Genomic DNA, 19,435 nt, shown 5'->3' on the forward strand with positions numbered 1-19,435 from the left:
AAGAGGTATATGATTCATGCTTGCTGACAGTTTCCAGGCAGCATATTCTACACCAAACATACTGAAGAATAAATTAGCACAGCAAAAATATATTTTCTACAGATGCTAGATTTTACAATATCTGTCTATATTCAGTGGGCCAATGGTAATCCGAGGTGGAGCATCATTTTACAGGGGGTTTCTTTAGGGGAAGCCAAAAATGTGTACTCATCATGAGACTGAAGGGCCATAGTGCTTCACTGCAGGACTGTCATAATGCCAACCTTGTCCAAGTGGCTGTATCTGGTACTGCAACCTAGTCCAATCATGTCACTGAGGCTGAACTGCATTAACATGCAAAAGATGCAAGGAGCAGACAAACCCTGTGTAGAGGACTTCAGTAAAGGGACCACTGTTAAGTTCCTGAGGACCCCCATCAGTCACCCTAAGGATAGAGCTTTTATGCCTCTGTAAAAATGAGTCTCCACTTTCTATCATCCTGTTGCATCTAGAGCAAACATTTTATGCTGTTTAATTTAGTAATATTTCTTTTTTTTTTCCTGTTACAGAGCTCCAAATCCCCTGCATAGATATAACTAAATAAATAAAACACTGTCCACCTGCAGCTTCCACTAGGGGGAGCTCAGGAGCTGAATGCATACTTAATTATTATTGAGTTAGTTCCTGAGCTCCCTCTAGTGGTGGCTTCGGGTATACAAAATGTTATATTTAAATCAATGTCTATGCAGGAGAGTTGGAGCTCTGTATCATAAAAAGTTCATATATTCAGAAACCAGATATTATATTAGAACACTATTTAGAATACAGAATATATATATCAGAATATTATTTAGAATACAAGAAAAGTGAGGCCAAGGACCTTCACTATACGGGTTGGTGACAGATGATAATAGTACACGGGTGACTCACTCTAAAAACCGGGTGATGTATTCCTTGCTGCAGGGAGACCATGTCAACGGCGAGGTGTCATATTGCAGTTGTCGGGACATTATGTATGGAGGTCCTCCTGTTGATTCACAGTCGTTCCCCTGTCCGTCATGCTGGATTCCAAAGCTGCATGAGAATCACAGTGGACATTATATTTACCAAGTCCTCAATGACCTGGCACATGGGGGGCGGGGATGTAAAATCTCTGTCTCTGTGGTGTATATGAAGATGAACTTCAAATGGAGCTACTAAGGTCATAGAGCAGGGATGGCCAACCTGTGGCTCTCCAGCTGTTGCAGAACTACAACTCCCAGTATGCCCAGTCTGCCTACAGCTATCAGCCTACAGCAGGGCATTGTGGGAGTTGTAGTTTTACAACAGCTGGAGAGCCGCAGGTTGGCCAGCCCTGTCATAGAGCATTCCAGGACCATCAGTTCTTTCTCTCTGGTTCCTCAAATACAAGTTTCCAGGCCTCTCTGTTCGCTGTAGCTCCTTATACTGAAAGAAGCTCATTGTCAACAACATTAGCAACTGCCGGGTCTTCTCCACTGGTTGACCGGACCAGGCAGTGAAACCTTCATCACATCTGGTCCTGTCAAAGTGCGGAGGGCTCGGCAGTTGCAGAGAGAGTAGAGCCTCTAGGTGTAACAGAGGATCCGAGAGGCTCATTTTCATATATTAGAACATCATGTTTCTCAGCAATGCGGGCACATAGGAACATGGAACCAACACAGATGCCTTCAGCTGCCATGTAACAGGTCGGCCGGTGTCACAGGTACATCTGACAGTCGCCCTTTAATGAAAATATTATAGAGGAAAATTCCAGATCTTGTGCTGGATCGGTGACCTTTCTGTATATTAATAAAATGTAATGCTGATTTAAATAGGAAATTATCGGCTATGGGTATTTTATTAGATTATCTTATTAATGTCCTGAAATATCCAACATATTTATAACTAAATGAACTGAAGCACATCAACCCAATTACCCATTTATTACACTGATTATAGAACCAATCAGAAACCCGGGAAAATCGGATCATTTGCTATGAATTATTTCTCCCTAAATTTGTTACAGAAATTATGGTGTGAAAATATAAGGAACATCTCAGTATTTCTATCTATCTATCTATCCATCTATCTATCCATCTCCCTATCTGTCCGTCCGTCCGTCCGTCCGTCCATCTATCTATTTCCTATCTATCTCATATCATATCAAGTCATGGCAACTGCAAAATTTTTGTGACATTTCATGATCTTCACCACGTTTCACCATGGTCTTTGTTTAAGTCCAGGATTACGGCTTATTATTATTATTATTATGGCATCAAAAGTCGCAACCTGCGCCAGGCAACCCTCTGTTGTACTTTTACATATACAGGTGTAAACCACACAGGTATATTATTAAGGTGCACCGGGTCATAAATTTGGAGCAGGCACACAAAGCAAAGCAAGACTTAAAACGGACACAAAAACAACCTTAAATGATAAATGACCTTCACAGTCTTCTTACCTGTGTCCAATCTCATGGGCGATGGTAAATGCCATGGGAAGCCCAGTGTCTTCATTGATGTTGCAGCTTCTGAATGGCTGACACATGCCTGACAGGTGGGACAAGCCCAGAGTTTCACAGGGACTGTTTCTACCCGCACAAATGTCCTTCCTGAAAGATACGCAGATGATCAGTTTTTGCTGCTTCTATATAGGTAGGACTTTAATAAGGGAGAAAAATTAGAATTCTTTTGTTTCCGCCACCGTTCTTACAAATCCTGTCAGTAAATGAAGTGTCTGCAGTTGATCAGTGGTTTACAAAACTGCCGGATCTCAATATCGGAAAACAACAACTTAAGTGTGAAAGTGGCCTTAGAGCAATAGTGTTCACTACATTCCACCCCATGGCCACCCTCAACCCAAATTAGTATATCTTCACTTCATCCTTTAGGTCACTGCATCCATACACAACCTCTCTTAAGCTAAAAATAAAATCCACAAGGATTGACAAGTTTCCATTTTGATCTATTATAGCTTCTATAGGAGAATGTGGTGAGCATGCTCTGCTCACTACTACTGTAAGTTAGAGTGCACTAAACATGCTCTAAAAGGAATGGACATTTACAGAAGGTTTAGAACCACTAAGGCTGTGCAGGACAAAGACAGTAAAGTACCGCACGTTTATGGCATTACGACTTTACTGCTTGTGGAGAGGGATATTTGCTTCAGGCACCTACCGCACTTTGAGACAGACTGGCAATCTGGATCTAAGATCTGCACGCCTGTGGTTATTTGGAAATACTGCAAAGGGTACCTGTATGTAGAGAGGCTAAGGGAGGATTACCACCATTATTATCATTGCCTAAACATAACTATTGGGAAAAAGCCTACTGTGTGAAACACCCCAAAAACTGTGCCTATAGCTCCAATACATACTGCAAGTATCTATTTTAATCAAATGGGCCTGGTCATTGACTCCACCATCCATTCGTTGGCCCCTGCTTTGCACCCATGTGCCTTACTTCAAGGACACCCCACTCAACACCAAGCAAAAGCTCCAGTCCAGGGTGCGCCCTGAGGAAAGAAAGGGTGCACCCGAGATTCATTGTGCAGCTCTAGGGAGAGTTGGATTGAGGACAGCCACTGTGAAACACCACTACTCCTATCAGTGCCACAACTACCACTCCCCTCCTCCTGACTCTCCCCTGCTGGTTGCTGAATACCGTATGTCCAAAGGTAATTTTTTAGCTATTTTATGGGTTAAAGGTCTGACATCTTGGAGGTTCTACCTTTGGAAGTTGCCTGTACTTTTTCATTGATTTTAATGGGAATTGTATAAATTCTGTCTGGTTAGCTCCCCCTTGTGGTGGTCTCAGGAAAGCAGAATTCTATGGTTATGAAAAATAGAAGTCAGGGATTTAGGCTCTTTATCACAAAAAAAGTATATTGAGTATATAATTAAATTAAGTTTTAGACCTATTTTTACACCATTTATACACTTATGAATGGACAGTACAGAGATATTTCTAATGATCTTTGAAAAATATAATATTGCATTGCATGGAACCTAGATTTCTGGAGCTGGAGCATTGATTCAGGGATTTTATTCTGATTGTCATATTAAGAGTTAGGGGATTTCCCCCCCACTAATATGTGGCAAACGACCTCAGCCTATCTTATTTTTTAAGAAACTCACTGAAACAACAAATAGCAATGGGTATGCACCCCAAGTAAGTAATCAAATAATATAAAGATGGTTGGGGATGTTATCAGCAAATGGGCGCCACCATAGTGCCAGGGCGCGGCCCCTGTTTGAGAGCGGTTGTGTGCCACTAGAACCTACATCAAATGTATTTGCTCTGTTATGCTGCTACAAACAACAGCTCCTGATGAGGCATCATTAGTGGATGCAGAAACGCGTTGAGCCTATAGGATAGTCAGCTTGGTAGTTATTTTAGGGCGTGTAGGGCTACAGCGGAAATTTTGCTCTCGGAATTATGCTCTCTTGGCAAGTTAGAGGCAATTGAGCAGTAAGTGTGTTTTTTGCAGTGTTCTCTAGTACATTTGCCATTCTAAGTCTTATTGAGTGTTTGATCAGCTGCGTGCATGACAGCTGCACACCCAATATTGGCACACGTCCAATCGCCTTCACCTACCTTAGGTACACTTGCTCTGGAAATCGCTCTTGGCGCCCATTTGCTATTTGCTAATAGACCTCTGGCGGGTAGTCGCCATTTAAGCAATTGGACCTGTTGCCATAATATAGTGGATTTTGTATCGCTTACTTCACTTTCTACTTTGATTAAAATAAGCCTCTTTTGTTTTGTGTCTTTAGCATCCCCAACCATCTTTATATTATTTGATATCTTATGTGTAAGTCCGATAATGTTTGTATCTGGATGAATTATTAGATATTCGTCAGGGCGAGCGGCGAGGCTCACTCATTTAGCAAATGGGAAAGTATTGTAAAAACACAGAAAATGCAATTCCCTTAATTAACTTTGCTTGTTAGTCAACAGACTTGTCTTGTTCTATCTGCATAAATTTACAGCATGATTGACCACGGAAAGTCCAGGATCGGTGAGATTGAACCAGTAGAATGACAGCAAGAGCGGATGATGTGAAACAGATCACCCTCATCGACTCTTCACCTTGACTGAGTCGGGTTACGTATGAAGAAATACAAATTAACTGTGATATTGTTATTATGCAATGCTTCATTATTTTTATTAATTTTATAAAAAATAACAGAAATAATAAATATACTGAATAGATAGATAGATATGAGATAGATATAAATCAGGGCACCTTCAAACAGCACCTGCCAAGCAGAACTGGGAACATTCCCACTACACCTTGCTGTCCAGAAGTGGCCACAATCATTTAGGGTCCATCTACATAGCAATAGTCCCAGCTCCTATCATCACAAAGCCTTGCTGCATCAAGAAGCCCCAGGAGAATGAAGGTGCCCGAGAGAACTCACCCAAACCCAGCCTGACAAAAGTTGAAATCTAGAAGACTATGCACAAGAGCAAAAAGAAATATATCAGCGGATGAGCCCCACTTACTGCTGCGGGACCCCAAATACTCAGCTGTAAGGGACACTCACTTCAGGAGACTGTCTGATCTCTGCCCAGACTTCATCTCCATGGAGGAGGAAGAGAGACTCTCCATACTGCTAGGGGAGGAGGAGAACACAGCGGCCACAGCAGCACAATATATTACTGCCTGACATAGACTGAGAGGAGCCTAATATGTCAGAGACTACTATACCCCCACCAAGGATGTGTCTTTATCCTGATTCCAACCAGTGGTGGATCCAGAGCCTGGTCTCGGGAGGGGCACTTCCAGATTATTTTCTGTCCGCCGCCACAAAACAATGGTGCTTATAGAACAGACTACACAGTGTAGAGGTATACTGTACATTGTGGGGCACAGTGTTGCGGTATACTGTATATTGTGTGGCACAGTGTAGCGGTATACTGTACATTGTGTGGCACAGTGTAGCGGTATACTGTACATTGTGTGGCACAGTGTAAAGGCATACTGTATATTGTGGGGCACAGTGTAGATGTATACTGTATATTGTGTGCACAGTGTAGAGGTATACTGTACATTGTGGGGCACAGTGTAGAGGTATACTGTACATTGTGGGGCACAGTGTAGCGGTATACTGTATATTGTGGGGCACAGTGTATGCTATATGTGTATAACATAAACATATTTCACATGAAAACTTACAGTTACTTGGCTTGGTCCTTGGGGATCTCGGACGCCACTTCCACACTTTGGCCGGGCCTCGGCGGAGCTGATGTTGTGTTTTATCCTAATGAGAAATATTTCATAATAAGGATTTGGAGAAGGGGCAGAGGGACAGCAGAGCAGGGAGAGGCTGGTGCTGCTCTAGGGGGTCATACAATGGGGGAGTAATAAAGCCCACCATAATGCCCCCCCCAGTAGAAATAATTCTCCTTATAATGTGACAGTGCAAAAAATGCCCCCTTGTAATGCCCCCAGGTGAGCTAATGTCCCCATAGTGCCCCCATAATGTGCCAGTATAAAATACCCCTATATAGTGCCCCCAGTAAATGCCCCAATAGTGCTCCTCTCCCTCTTCCTCCTAGTGCCCTCATAATGTACCAGTATAAAATGCCCCATATATAGTGCCCCAGTAGATGCCCTCAGTGTCCCCCATAATTTTCAAGTATAAAATACCCCTTCTTATTGCCCCCCGTAGATGACCCCATAGTACTCCTCTCCCCTGTTCCCCATAGTACCCACCATAATGTGTCCCAGTATAAAATGCTACTGTACAGAGCCTCCCCATATAAAATACCCCTTCTTTGTGGTCTCAGTAGATGCCCCTATAGTGCCCACCAATAATGTGCCAGTAAAAAGTGCCCCCAATAATGTGCCAGTAATAAGTGCCCCCAATCATGTGCCCGTTAAATGTGCCCCCATAGATGCCCCCCAATCATGTGCCAGTAATAAGAGCCCCCATCATGTGCCAGTAATAAAAGAACCCCCATCATGTTCCAGTAATAAGCACCCCCATCATGTGCCAGTAATAAGAGCCCCCATCATGTTCCAGTAATAAAAGCACCCCCCATCATGTGCCAGTAATAAGAGCCCCCATCATGTGCCAGTAATAAGAGCCCCCATCATGTGCCAGTAATAAGAGCCCCCATCATGTGCCAGTAATAAGTGCCCCCATCATGTGCCAGTAATAAGTGCCCCAATCATGTGCCAGTAAAATATGCCCCCAATCATGTGCCAGTAAAATGTCCCCCCATAGATGCCCCCCAATCATATGCCAGTAATAAGAGCCCCCCATCATGTGCCAGTAATAAGAGCCCCCATCATGTGCCAGTAATAAGAGCCGCCCCATCATGTGCCAGTAATAAGAGCCTCCCATCATGTGCCATTAATAAGCACCCCCATCATGTGCTAGTAATAAGAGTCCCCATCCTGTGCCAGTAATAAGCACCCCCCATCATGTGCCAGTAATAAGAGCCCCCATCATGTGCCAGTAATAAGAGCCCCCATCATGTGCCAGTAGTAAGAGCCCCCATCATGTGCCAGTAATAAGCCCCCCCCCATCGTGTGCCAGTAGTAAGAGCCCCCATCATGTGCCAGTAATAAGAGCCTCCCATCATGTGCCATTAATAAGCACCCCCATCATGTGCTAGTAATAAGAGTTCCCATCATGTGCCAGTAACAAGATATCCCCCCAATGTGCCAGTAACAAGAGACCCCCCAATGTGCCAGTAACAGGAGACCCCCAATGTGCTAGTAACAAGAGACCCCCCATGTGCTAGTAATAAGAGCCCCCCCAATGTGCCAGTAACAAGAGGCCCCCCAATGTGCTAGTAACAAGAGCCCCCCCAATGTGCCAGTAACAAGAGGCCCCCCCAATGTGCTAGTAACAAGAGCCCCCCTCAATGTGCCAGTAACAAGAGGCCCCCCAATGTGCCAGTAACAAGAGCCTTCCCCCCAATGTGCCAGTAAAACTATTGTACATATATAAAAAAAATAAACACTTATAATTACCTCCTTGTGTTCCTGGAGTCTGCTACCCATTTGATCCCTGCCTGGTTGCCTTGACTCTCCTGTTGCCGACCCAGATTTCCTGACCTGTACCTGTGCCACCTGCCCTGATTAATTGCCTGTCTGACTTCGCCTCTGCCTCATCCTTCGGTCCTGCACTGTTGCTCCTGGTAACGACTCAGCCTGCTGACAACGCTTGTACCTCTGGTACCTTTCTCAGGTACCTCCTGGTCCACCTGGACGAGCTGCCTCATGTGCTTATCCTCCTCAGGAGGTAGCAACCTGGTGTTCCCCTCGGGATCCCCACCATCAGGGGTACTGTGAAGATCGAGGGGTTAACTTAGACAACACCCTTAGAGGAGGTAGGACACGTGGCACAGTGGGTTCACATCCGCTGGTTTGTGACAGATAGCTAGATAGATAGATACGCAGTACCCCAGACCAGGGTACGTTTAATTCCCATCTGACTCTTGGAGGGGTGAGAGGAGAGTCAGAAAATGTGTATTTGTCTTTGCCTGGTAGTACCCGATTTCTCCTGACTGCTGAGGTGGAGCTAAACCAAAAACTGTTGGGATTGAGGTGTTTATCGACAGCGGCACAGGGGTGAAGCTGATTGATGCTCAGTTCGTCTGTATGCACTGGTTGTCACCGAGGGCATTAGGGAAAAATATTTCCATTTTTGCTATTGATTCTGCACCTCTAGCTCAGAAGTGTTTATCACAAGTGGTGCATGATATCAGATTAAGAATGGGTGACTTTTATCAGGAATTTCTCTCATGTTTTGTGTTGGAGGGTCTCCCTGCTCCGGTGGTTCTGGGTTTGCATTGGTTGAGCAAGCTGTTTCTGTTTTAACTACTAAGACATTACCTTCATTTATATCTGATTTTGCCGACGTGTTGTTTGACAGTGGATGCCAGGATTTACCTACACATCGAAAATATGATTGTCCTATCAACCTTATTCCTGGAGCTAAGCTGCCCAAACCTAGGTTGTATAACCTTTCTGGACATGAAAGACTGGCCATTAGAAAGTATGTTAACGAGAGTTTGGGTAAAGGACACATAAGACCTTCCAAATCTCCAGTGGCAGGTCTTCGGCCATGTCTGGATTTCCATGAACTCAATCGGATTACTGTCCGTGATCCTTACCCCCTTTCTTTGCTTCCTGGAACTCCCTCCCAGAACACATTAGAACAACATCAGATTACCTGGAATTCAGGAAGTTGGTTAAGACCTGGCTTTTTGTGTAGGATGACGAGGGGCCCACCAATATAGCCGTCAACAAGCGCTTCGATCGGATTGAGTTCCTCTAGAGCGCTATATAAGGACTTAGTAACATAACATAACATTTGTTGGTGCCAAGGTGTTCTCTAAGGCTACTTTCACACTCTCGTTTTGGGCAGTTCCGTCATGGATCTGCAAAAACTGATCCGTTACAATAATACAACCGCATGCATCCGTCATGAATGGATCTGTTTGTATTATCTGTAACCATATAAGATCACAGCCATTATTAATCCTGTAGCTTTCCTCTTGAACTTCCTCAGGTTCTGAAAATACATTATGTGTTTCATAAATCTTTGTTGAAGAGGTATGTTGAACCTTTGGAGTCGTTTTACTTGCCACCCACTCCTGTCATGGTGGACGGTAGCTTGGAATTACACATCGCCAAAATAATTGACTCTCGAGCTCTCCGTAGATCTCTTCAGTATCTTGTTCACTGGAAGGGTTATGTACCCAAGGAGAGGATGTGGGTACCGGCATCTGACATGAATGCCAGTCGATTGGTGAAAGCTTTTCATCGTTTCATCGGTCTCACCTGGATAAGGTTGGTCCTGGGTTCCCGGAGGTCACTTATAGAATGGGGGTACTGTCACATGGACATCCCCGCGACAGTGAGTGGCAGGAGATCTTTTAGACTGGCAACACGTGGTTTGGTTTGACATGTTTACCTTGTGGATCAATAGTCATCTGTGTTGTTTCTGGTACTCGCCACACCCTTAACTTCCAGGTGTTGCTATTGTGGTCATTTAACTTTCCCTATTTATAGTTGTTTCTCCCACAATGTTGAGCAGTTTATAGCTTCAGTTGGACCTGTGGATAGCTGGTGTTTGGATCTCAGCTGAGTTCCTGGTACTGCTATAGCTTCTTGGAAGTTAAGTGTTACCTTTCCCTTTGTATTTTGTCTTTTCTGTGTGTTGCATTTCTTTGTTGTTTTGTATTAGACCTTAGGGAGACTCCCGATCATGCTTCCTTTTGGAGGAACAGGATGTCTCGTTCCTGTCATTAGTAACAGGGTGCTTTAGGGTTTCATAGGACTTTAGGTATTCCTGTATATCCCGTGTATGAACTCACTTACCTCTGGGGTCTTTTCATACTGGTATTAAGTCAGGGCTTTCATTAGGGTTTTCACTAGGAGGTGTCCATCTTCATTCCCTAGTTTTCAGGCCTTATTTACTTTTCCCTTTCCATCTTATGTTCAGTGTGGGGTTTCCTGACCACACTAGAGCCTGACAATACTTGAGAGGAATCAGACAGCAGAATGACCAGCATATAGACACTGATGTGAGGTGAGGAACTACAGCTAAGGCACCATCACCCAGAATACTACCAGGCCAGTAGAATACAAGTGTTTAACCAACCTGCCTCCATCAGTCTTACTGCTGCCAGAAAATTGCACTTAAACTGCTGCTACTGAATGTTTTTAAAGTTCTATGTTGCACTTAGTAAAAAGACTGTGTTACTTTTAATACGGTCCTCATTCTTCAACACTACATTTCCCCCTGAGGGAGTACACCATGGAGAAACAATTCATCAGAGCCACTACCACTCCCATCCTCTGCCCTGGCTCCTCCGGGGCTCGCTGCATAGATAGATTGATAGAAAGCTATGAGATAGATAGATAGATATTAGATAGATAGTATGCACCAAGAAAAGTTAAAGAGCAGCACACAAACAAATTGGCGGTGCAATACCTTCAAAAGACCAAGGACTTAGGTCTAGCTACATATACAAAAAAAAAAAGCAAAGGTAGCACAATAAATTACCTATTTTTCTACATGGATACCAGTGTGCTGCCTTTGTTCTTTTTTTGGGATAGATAGATAGAGCTGTGTATACAGATCAGGAAGCACAGCTGCTTCCTGCTCTAGTTCTAGTGATGATTTGACTGAGGGCTGGATATCTGTAGGAGCTGCAGGGTCTTAGCAGACTGTTCAGTGAGGCTTTACAGCAGTGTAAATCTCTCTTGGGGATGCTTTTCGTTTGCTGGGGCTAATATGTCAGCCCAAGCTGCAGGAGAAATCAGCAATAAAACAAAGTAGGGTACTTTCACACTAGCGCTAATATTTTCTGGTATTGAGATCCATCGTAGGGTCTCAATACCAGAAAAAAAATCTTTAATTTTGGCCCCATTCATTGTCAATGCTGCAGTTTGCTTTCTGTCCTAGGATGCGGAGCGTACAAAACGGAACCGTCCCCCATTGACTTTTGGAGTTCATGTTAAGGATAATACAACCAGATCCGTTCATAACGGATGCAGACGGTTGTATTATCAGTAACGGAAGCGTTTTTGCTGAAACCTGCCGGATCCAGCAAAAATGCTAGTATGAAAGTAGCCTTAAATGTCCCCCAAAGGTCTTGTATGACCTAATGGGGGGTACACAAAGTGTAAAATAAAAAATAAAAATAAAAAATGTTATTACATGCTTAACGGCTGTTTCTAGCTCCACCCCTGGCAACAGTAAACGATGTTTCCCTCTATATCAAAATAACTGTTACATAATTGAGACAATTTTAAAGAGTAATTTAGGTACGCTTTTGTAGTATACATTTTCATGGGTATAAAATATGGAGAAAAAAAAAAGCTAAAATAAAAATAGCATAAACATAAGGACCCATATGTCACTGAAAAATTTACATAACCAAACAGAGCTGTTGTTAATAAGAGATAAATACCTCGTTAATAATACAGCCACGTCGTGATGTGCCGGGTGAGAATCACTTTTCGGGTTTATGCTTTTTTGCCATTTACAGAAACTGGTCAAAGTCTGATCAGCATGGTGGACAATCTTCAGGCCTTCCTGGACAAGAAATAAAGACGCATTCAAGACATTTTCTTAAAATATAAATTCTTTCACCTTTCAGAAATATTTTTGAAAATCACGTTGTTATATGCACATGTGTCTATATCTCCCCACTAGTGTTGATCGAGCACCGTAGTGCTCAGGGACTCGGGCCGAACACATTGTGATATTCGGGTGCTCGGTCGATGGAAGTCAATGGGAGAACCCGAGCATTAAACCAGGTACCCCCTGCTCTGAAGAGGGGAGTGTGCCGGGTTCATAAGAAAATGTCAGAAATTGTTGGTAACACCACCAAAATGGTTCTGTAACAGCATGGGGAGGATGTATGGATGCATTTTGGACTCACTGGTCGCTGCTCGGAACTACAGTATATTGTCCGAATAGTATCCCACTTTTACATAATGACAGTAATCCGCACAAAACCAAGGGAAACAAATCGATTTTAGAGGAAAAATTGATGGAAGACATTCTTTCCTCAATATTTACTTAAAATGCAAGTGCTGCCAAAAATTACAAGGAAGAGGCACTCCGATACACCCTTAGTTACACATAAAGGAGGGCATCATACACACTCTTTAAAAATTATGATTGATGGCCTACTGGTGACCCTCAAAAACATTAGGAGCAAGGGCCTGCTGATCTGACCATCTAAAACATTATGGGCGAGGGCCGGCTGCCACTTTGGTGACTCTAGTTAACCTGGGGCCGATGGCTTGTCCCCGTGATGGCGACGATCCATTCGGATGTCTGGCCTATCAACTTTCGATGTAATTGTCAGCTCAAAACCATTGTAAACTACGGATAACGGGGAATCAGTGTTTGATTCCGGAGAGGGAGCCTGAGAAACGGCTAGCACATCCAAGGAAGGCAAGCGGGTGGCGCGCAAATCACACACTCCTCGGGGAGGTAGTGACGATAAATAACAATACAGGACACTTAAGATACCCTGTTATTGGAATGAGTAATAAAAAATTACAGGCAATGTCACTGCAGTATTTTGGATGAGCAAACGTTATACAGGAGAGGCCCTGCTGCCGCTTTGTTGACTCTAGATAACTTCTGCCTGATCGCACGTCCCTGTGACGTCCACGATCCATTTTGATATCTTCCCTATCAACTTTCGATGTTCTTTTATGCGCCTAACATGGTGACCATCGGTAACGGGGAATCATTGTTCGATTTCGGAGAGGGGTCCTGATAAATGGCTATGGCTACTACTTCAAAGCAGGCAGCATGAGTTGCGGGCCTGCAGGTGAACTGACCCCGTAAAAGATTTGAGTTGCGGGCCTGCAGGTGAGCTTACCCTTTAAAAGATTTTAGGTGCGGTCCTGCATGTGAGCTGACCCAGTAAAAGATTTGAGTTACGGGACTGCATGTGAGCTGACCCAGTAAAAGATTTGAGTTGCGGGCCTGCATCTTTCTAAACAATCTGTGGCCTCAGTCTTTTATCCAGACTCCAGTCATTGTGCCACTATGTGGCCTCCTCATGCTGCCATCTTCACAGTATGTCACTTTGCCACTCATTTTTATCACCATGCTGCTGCTGCTGCTTAAAAGGCCTTAAACTGATCACCAGGCCCACAATCTAATTAAGGTTTTATGAACTAAACTAAAGTAAAAAATCGATTTTATAGGAAAAATTTATTGAAAACATTCTTTCCTGTATATTTACTTGTATATAAAGTGCAAGTGCTGTCAAAAATTACAAGGAAGAGGCACTCCGATACAACCTATATATCACATAAAGGAGGGCCTCATTCACATTGAGTTGCGGGCATGAAGGTGAGCTGACCCTGTAAAAGATTTGAGTTGCGGGCCTGCAGGTGAGCTGACCCTGTAAAATATTTTAGGTTTGGGCCTGCAGGTGAGGTGACCCTGTAAAAGATTTGAGTTGCGGGCCTGCAGGTGAGCGGACCCTGTAAAAAATTATATGTGAGGGCCTGCTGGTGAGAGGACCCTCTAAAAAATTATATGTGAGGGCCTGCTGGTGAGCGGAACCTCTAAAAACGTATATTCGACGGCCATATATGTGAGGGCATTATATGTTACAATGACGTATAAGCAATGCATGTTGATATGATTAAAGACGAGGAGGAGGATGAGAAAAGGAAGATTCAACCATATACCCTTGTATGTGGTAGAGGGGGTGCATGGGAATACAGTCTATTAAAAAAACAACACATGTAAAGTGCCTTTATGTTCATCAGCATTCCTCCGGTGGAGTCAAGATGTCATGGTCAATCCAGGCCTTGTTCATTTTTATATAAGTCAACCTATCAGTATTTTCAGTTGACAGGCGGATACGCTTATCTGTTATAATGTCACCAGCAGCACTAAATACACGCTCAGACAAAATGCTGTCGGCAGGGCAGGCCAGCACCTCCAAAGCGAAGAGCGCAAGTTCGTGCCACGTGTCCAGCTTGGACACACAGTAGTTGTAAGTCACTGAGGGATCATTGAGGACACTGACACGGTCTGCTATGTACTCCTTCACCATCTTCCAAAAAATTTCTCTCCTTGTGGCAGTAGGCCGCACATCAGGGTGAGGGTGCTGGCGGGGTTTTATGAAACTGTCCCAGGCTTTGGAGAGTGTTGCCCTGTCTCTGTTGGAACTGCTGTGTGTTCCCCTTGTCTCCCCTCCTCGGTTGCCCAAGGAAGTAAGGACTCTGCCGCCAGCGGAAAATTTTGGAGCAATTTTTCAATAAGGATCTTCTGGTATTGCACCATTTTGCTTGTCCTCTCCACCAGAGGAACGAGAGATGAGAAGTTCTCTTTGTAGCGGGGGTCGAGAAGGGTGAACAACCAGTAACCAGTAAAATGCATATAAAGCGTGGGTCGCGGGAAAGGCAGCCTAACATGAAGTCAGCCATGAGTGCCAGAGTACCAACAGGCAAGACTTCGCTGTTGTCATCAGGAGGATCACTCCCAATCTCCTCATCCTCTTCTGACCACTCACGCAGAGCAGATGGAATTCAACTTCCATGGGTACTATCCTCTGTAGCACATGCAACCGTCTCCTGCTCCTCCTCCTCCTCCTCTTCTTCAGCCTCCAATTCGTGCTGAGAAGACGAACTGAGGGTGGTCTGGCTATCATCAACCTGTGTAATTGTCTTCCCCCATTTCCACCTCTTCCACATGCAAAGCGTCATCCTTAATTGTGAGCAGCGACCGTTTGAGAAGACCCAGAAGTGGCATTGTGATGCTGATAATAATGTTATCGCCGCTCACCATCTGTGTTCATTGCTCAAAGTTGCGTAAAACCTCACAGAGGTCAGACATTCATGCCCACTCCTCGCTTGTGAATAGTGGAATCTGACTGGAAAGACGACCACCATGTTGCAGCGGATATTACACAACTGCTCTCTGCTGCTCACAAAGCCTGGCCAACATGTGGAACGCGTAGTTCCAGCGTGTGCTCACGTCACACAACAGCCGGTGAGCTGGCAATTTCAAGCGCTGCTGCAGCATTGACAGACCGGCTGAAGCGGTTGGTGACTTGCGGAAATGTGCACACACGCGACCTTCACCAGTAGTTCAGACAAATTGGGGTATGTTTTTAGAAACCGCTGAAACACAAGGTTGAATATGTGGGCAAGGCATGGGATGTGTCTAAGGTTGCTCAGCTCCAAAGCAGCCACCAAGTTACGGCCTTCATCAGACACAACCATGCCTGGTTCTAGGTTGAGTGGCGAGAGCCACAGCTCAGTCTGGTCTCTTATCCCCTGCAACAGCTCTGCGGCGGTGTGCTGTTTGTCACCTAGGCAGATCAGCTTCAGCACGGCCTCTTGCTGCTTCCCCTCTGCAGTGCTACACTGCTTCCAGCTACCGACTGATGACTGACTGGTGCTGCACACGGATAATTCGGAGGTGGAAGTTGAGGCCGAGGAGAAGTGGGGGTTGGAGCCACTAACATAGGTGGTGGCGGAAACCCTGATGGAATTGGGGCCCGCAATCCTTGGAGTTGGTAGCACCTGTGCCATCCCAGGGTACGAGTCGCTCCCGGCCTCCACAACATTGACCCAGTGTGCCGTCAGGGAAATGTAGTGTCCCTGGCTGAAAGCACTTGTCCAGGTGTTCGTGGTTAAGTGGAGCTTCCCAGTAACTGCGTTGGTCAGGGCACGTGTGATGTTAAGGGACACATGTTGGTGTAAGGCTGGCACGGCACACCTTGAAAAATAGTAGCGGCTGGGGACTGCGTAACAAGTGACGGCCGCCGACAGCAGGCTGCGGAAAGCCTCAGTGTCCACAAGCCTAAATGGCAACATTTCAAGGGCCAGTAATTTGGAAAGCTGCGCAGTTAGTGCTATGGCCTGTGGGTGGGTGGCTGGGTATTTGCGCTTGCATTCAAATGCCTGGGGTAATGACATTTGGATGCAGCGCTTGGACAGGGAAGTGGATGTGGTCGCTGATGGTGCTTGCGAAGGTCCAGGTGCAGGGCGGGAGGGATCGGGGCCTGCGTCTTGGACAGGGGATTGGCTAGCGCGTAACACAGGGGAAGATGAGGCAGTGGTGTGACTCGCAGACACAGATTGTGGACCCAGGCGTTCGGCCCACCTATTAGAGTGCTTTGTTGCCATGTGGCGGATCATGCTGGTGGTGGTGAGGTTGCTAGTGTTCATGCCCCGGCTCATTTTGGTGTGGCACAGGTTGCAAACTACTATTCTTTTGTCGTCCACACTTTCCTCAAAAAAGCGCCATACTGCCGAACACCTACCCCTTGGCAAGGGAGATTTACGCAAGGGGGTGCTCGGTGGAACAGTTGTGGGCCTGTTCGGTGGTGTCCGCCTTCTACCTTTTGCCCCCCCACTGGCTCTTCCAGCCTGTTGCAGTGCTGCAGATCTCTCCTCCTCTGTACTGCTCTCCTCGCTCGGCTTGTTGTCACCTTCCCAGGTTGGGTCAGTGACCTCGTCGTCCAGCACCTCCTCTTCCACTTCCTCACTGATCATCCTGATTTGTTGACCTAACCACAACCTCAGTGATTGACAACTGTGTGTCATCCTCTTTCTCAACATCTTGAGACAGTAATTGTGGTTGACTCATTGGCAACTGTGTCTCATCATCATCCACCTCATTAGACACTAATTGCCGTTCCCCAGCGTCATGTTCTTGTGACTCTGGATGCTCAAGAGGTTGGGAATCGGGGCACAAGATCTCAGGTCCCTCTTCAAGCGTGCTTGGCGAGAGGGCCAAATCAATTAATGGCGATGAAAAGAGGTCCTCGGAATATCCGAGTGTGGGATCACTTGTTTGGCCAGACTGTAAATGGTGTCCCTTAATGCTCGCCTTCTTCATATGAAATGTTATTTGCGCGCTTGACACACAAGCTGTGGCACGGATGTCACAGTTCACAGCAAGCACAGTATATGGAAAAAGTACGTAAAAGTATGGAAAAAAGGAAAATAGATTTCACTTATATTTTTACTATCTCTTGTCCTGACACACACACGCTATAGGAGCGTGCAGACACCGTTTATAGGCAAAGTGGGGATAAATTATGGAAAAAATATATTTGGCGCTAATATTTTTCCCAATATCTGGGCCTGACACACACACGCTATTGCAGCACAGATGTGACAATTCACTGCAGGGACCGTTTACAGGAAAATTATGGAAAAAATATATTTGTTGTCAGTAATATTTTTCCCAATATTTGGGCCTGACACACACACGTTATTGCAGCACAGATGTTCAATTCATTGCAGGGACAATTTATAGGAAAAATGTGGATAAATTATGGAAAATTGTTTTTGCTAATATTTTTACTATCTCTTGTCCTGACACACACGCTATTGCAGCACAGATGTGACAATTCACTGCAGGGGCTGTTTAAAGGAAAACTGTGGATAAATTATGGAAAAAATATAATTGTTTTCAATAATATTCTTCCCATCTCTGCCCCTGACACACAAGTATTGCTGAACAGATGTCACAAGTCACTGCAGACACCCTCTATAGAAAAAAAATCACAAAGTATGGAAAAAAAAAATCGAAGACTACTTTGCAAGATTAAATTGCTGCCACCACACACAACAGTCCTTAAATGGACTTTTGGGTCTTTGAAACATTTTAAAATTGAAAAAATTGCGATCACAAACTCCCTACACTATCTGTCCCTTCCTAAGTGCAGCTCTTCCTGACTCGCAATGAGCCGAACCCGCGTCATCGGGTGCTATATAGCACCCGATGACACGTCTCGGCCAGCCAATCACTGTAATGCCAGTAGCCAACATGGCTACTGGCATTACAGTGATGGCAGTACTTACCTGCACGTTTATTGGCTGCATAACAGCCGCGAAACATGCAGGGAGGAGACTCGAGCATGGCGCTCGAGCACATGCGATACTCGCCGAGTACCGCCATGTGCCGAGCATAGCGATGTTCGAGCTGAACAGGTATTCGGCCGAGCATGCTCGCTCAACACTACTCCCCACGAGCTATATGAGTATGCATCATGTCACACAGAAATGGACACGTATTACACAACTGAAAATGTGCCAGAATAAACAGACAGTTCAAAGAAAGAACACTGGGGGTCATTTATGATCAGAAGTACACCAATATTAGACGTATTTGTAGCGCAGATTGCAGCACAAAGGGTATTTGCGCCACAATCTGCAACTTTTCCCCACTCATGCCAGGTCTAAAAAAGGGGGTGGGTATTTTCTAAGGCCTCTTTCACACTTGCGTTGTTAGGATCCGGCGTGCACTTCCGTTGCCGGAAGTGCCCGCCGGATCCGTAACACCGCAAGTGAACTGAAAGCATTTGAAGACGGATCCGTCTTCAAAATGCGTTCAGTGTTACTATGGCAGCCAGGACGCTATTAAAGTCCTGGTTGCCATAGTAGGAGCAGGGAGCGGGGGAGCGGTATACTTACCGCCCGTGCGGCTCCCGGGGCGCTCCAGAATGACGTCAGAGCGCCCCATGCGCATGGATGACGTGATCCATGCAATCACGTCATCCATGCGCGTGGGGCGCCCTGACGTCACTCTAAAGCGCCCCCGGGAGCCGCACGGATGGTAAGTATACTGCTCCCCCGCTCCCCACTACACTTTACCATGGCAAACATGACTTTAGCGTCCTGGCAGCCATGGTAAACATTCAGAAAAAGCTAAACGTCGGATCCGGTAATGCGCCGAAACGACGTTTAGCTTAAGGTCGGACCTGGATTAATGCCTTTCAATGGGCATTAATTCCGGATCCGGCCCTGCGGCAAGTCTTCAGGATTTTTGGCCGGAGCAAAAAGCGCAGCATGCTGCGGTATTTTCTCCGGCCAAAAAACGTTCCGGTCCTGAACTGAAGACAGCCTGATGCATCCTGAACGGATTTCTCTCCATTCAGAATGCATTAGGATAAAACTGATCAGGATTCTTCCGGCATAGAGCCCC

General features: G+C 45.3%; 1 protein-coding gene across 2 annotated transcripts in view; it reads right to left on the reverse strand.

Moving 5' to 3' along the window:
• Positions 1-19,435, reverse strand: part of ADAMTS12 (ADAM metallopeptidase with thrombospondin type 1 motif 12) — a 584,548-nt gene that overhangs the window by 255,183 nt on the left and 309,930 nt on the right. For both annotated transcript variants that reach the window (XM_044276409.1, XM_044276408.1), the window contains exons 6-8: positions 11,922-12,046; positions 2,441-2,590; positions 910-1,053 (exon numbers count right to left, since the gene is read on the reverse strand). In XM_044276409.1, coding sequence (XP_044132344.1) covers positions 910-1,053; positions 2,441-2,590; positions 11,922-12,046 — 419 coding nt within the window. The remainder of the gene's footprint in view (positions 1-909; positions 1,054-2,440; positions 2,591-11,921; positions 12,047-19,435) is intronic.

Source organism: Bufo gargarizans, chromosome 1 (genome assembly GCF_014858855.1).
Source record: "Bufo gargarizans isolate SCDJY-AF-19 chromosome 1, ASM1485885v1, whole genome shotgun sequence".
NCBI lineage: Eukaryota > Metazoa > Chordata > Amphibia > Anura > Bufonidae > Bufo > Bufo gargarizans.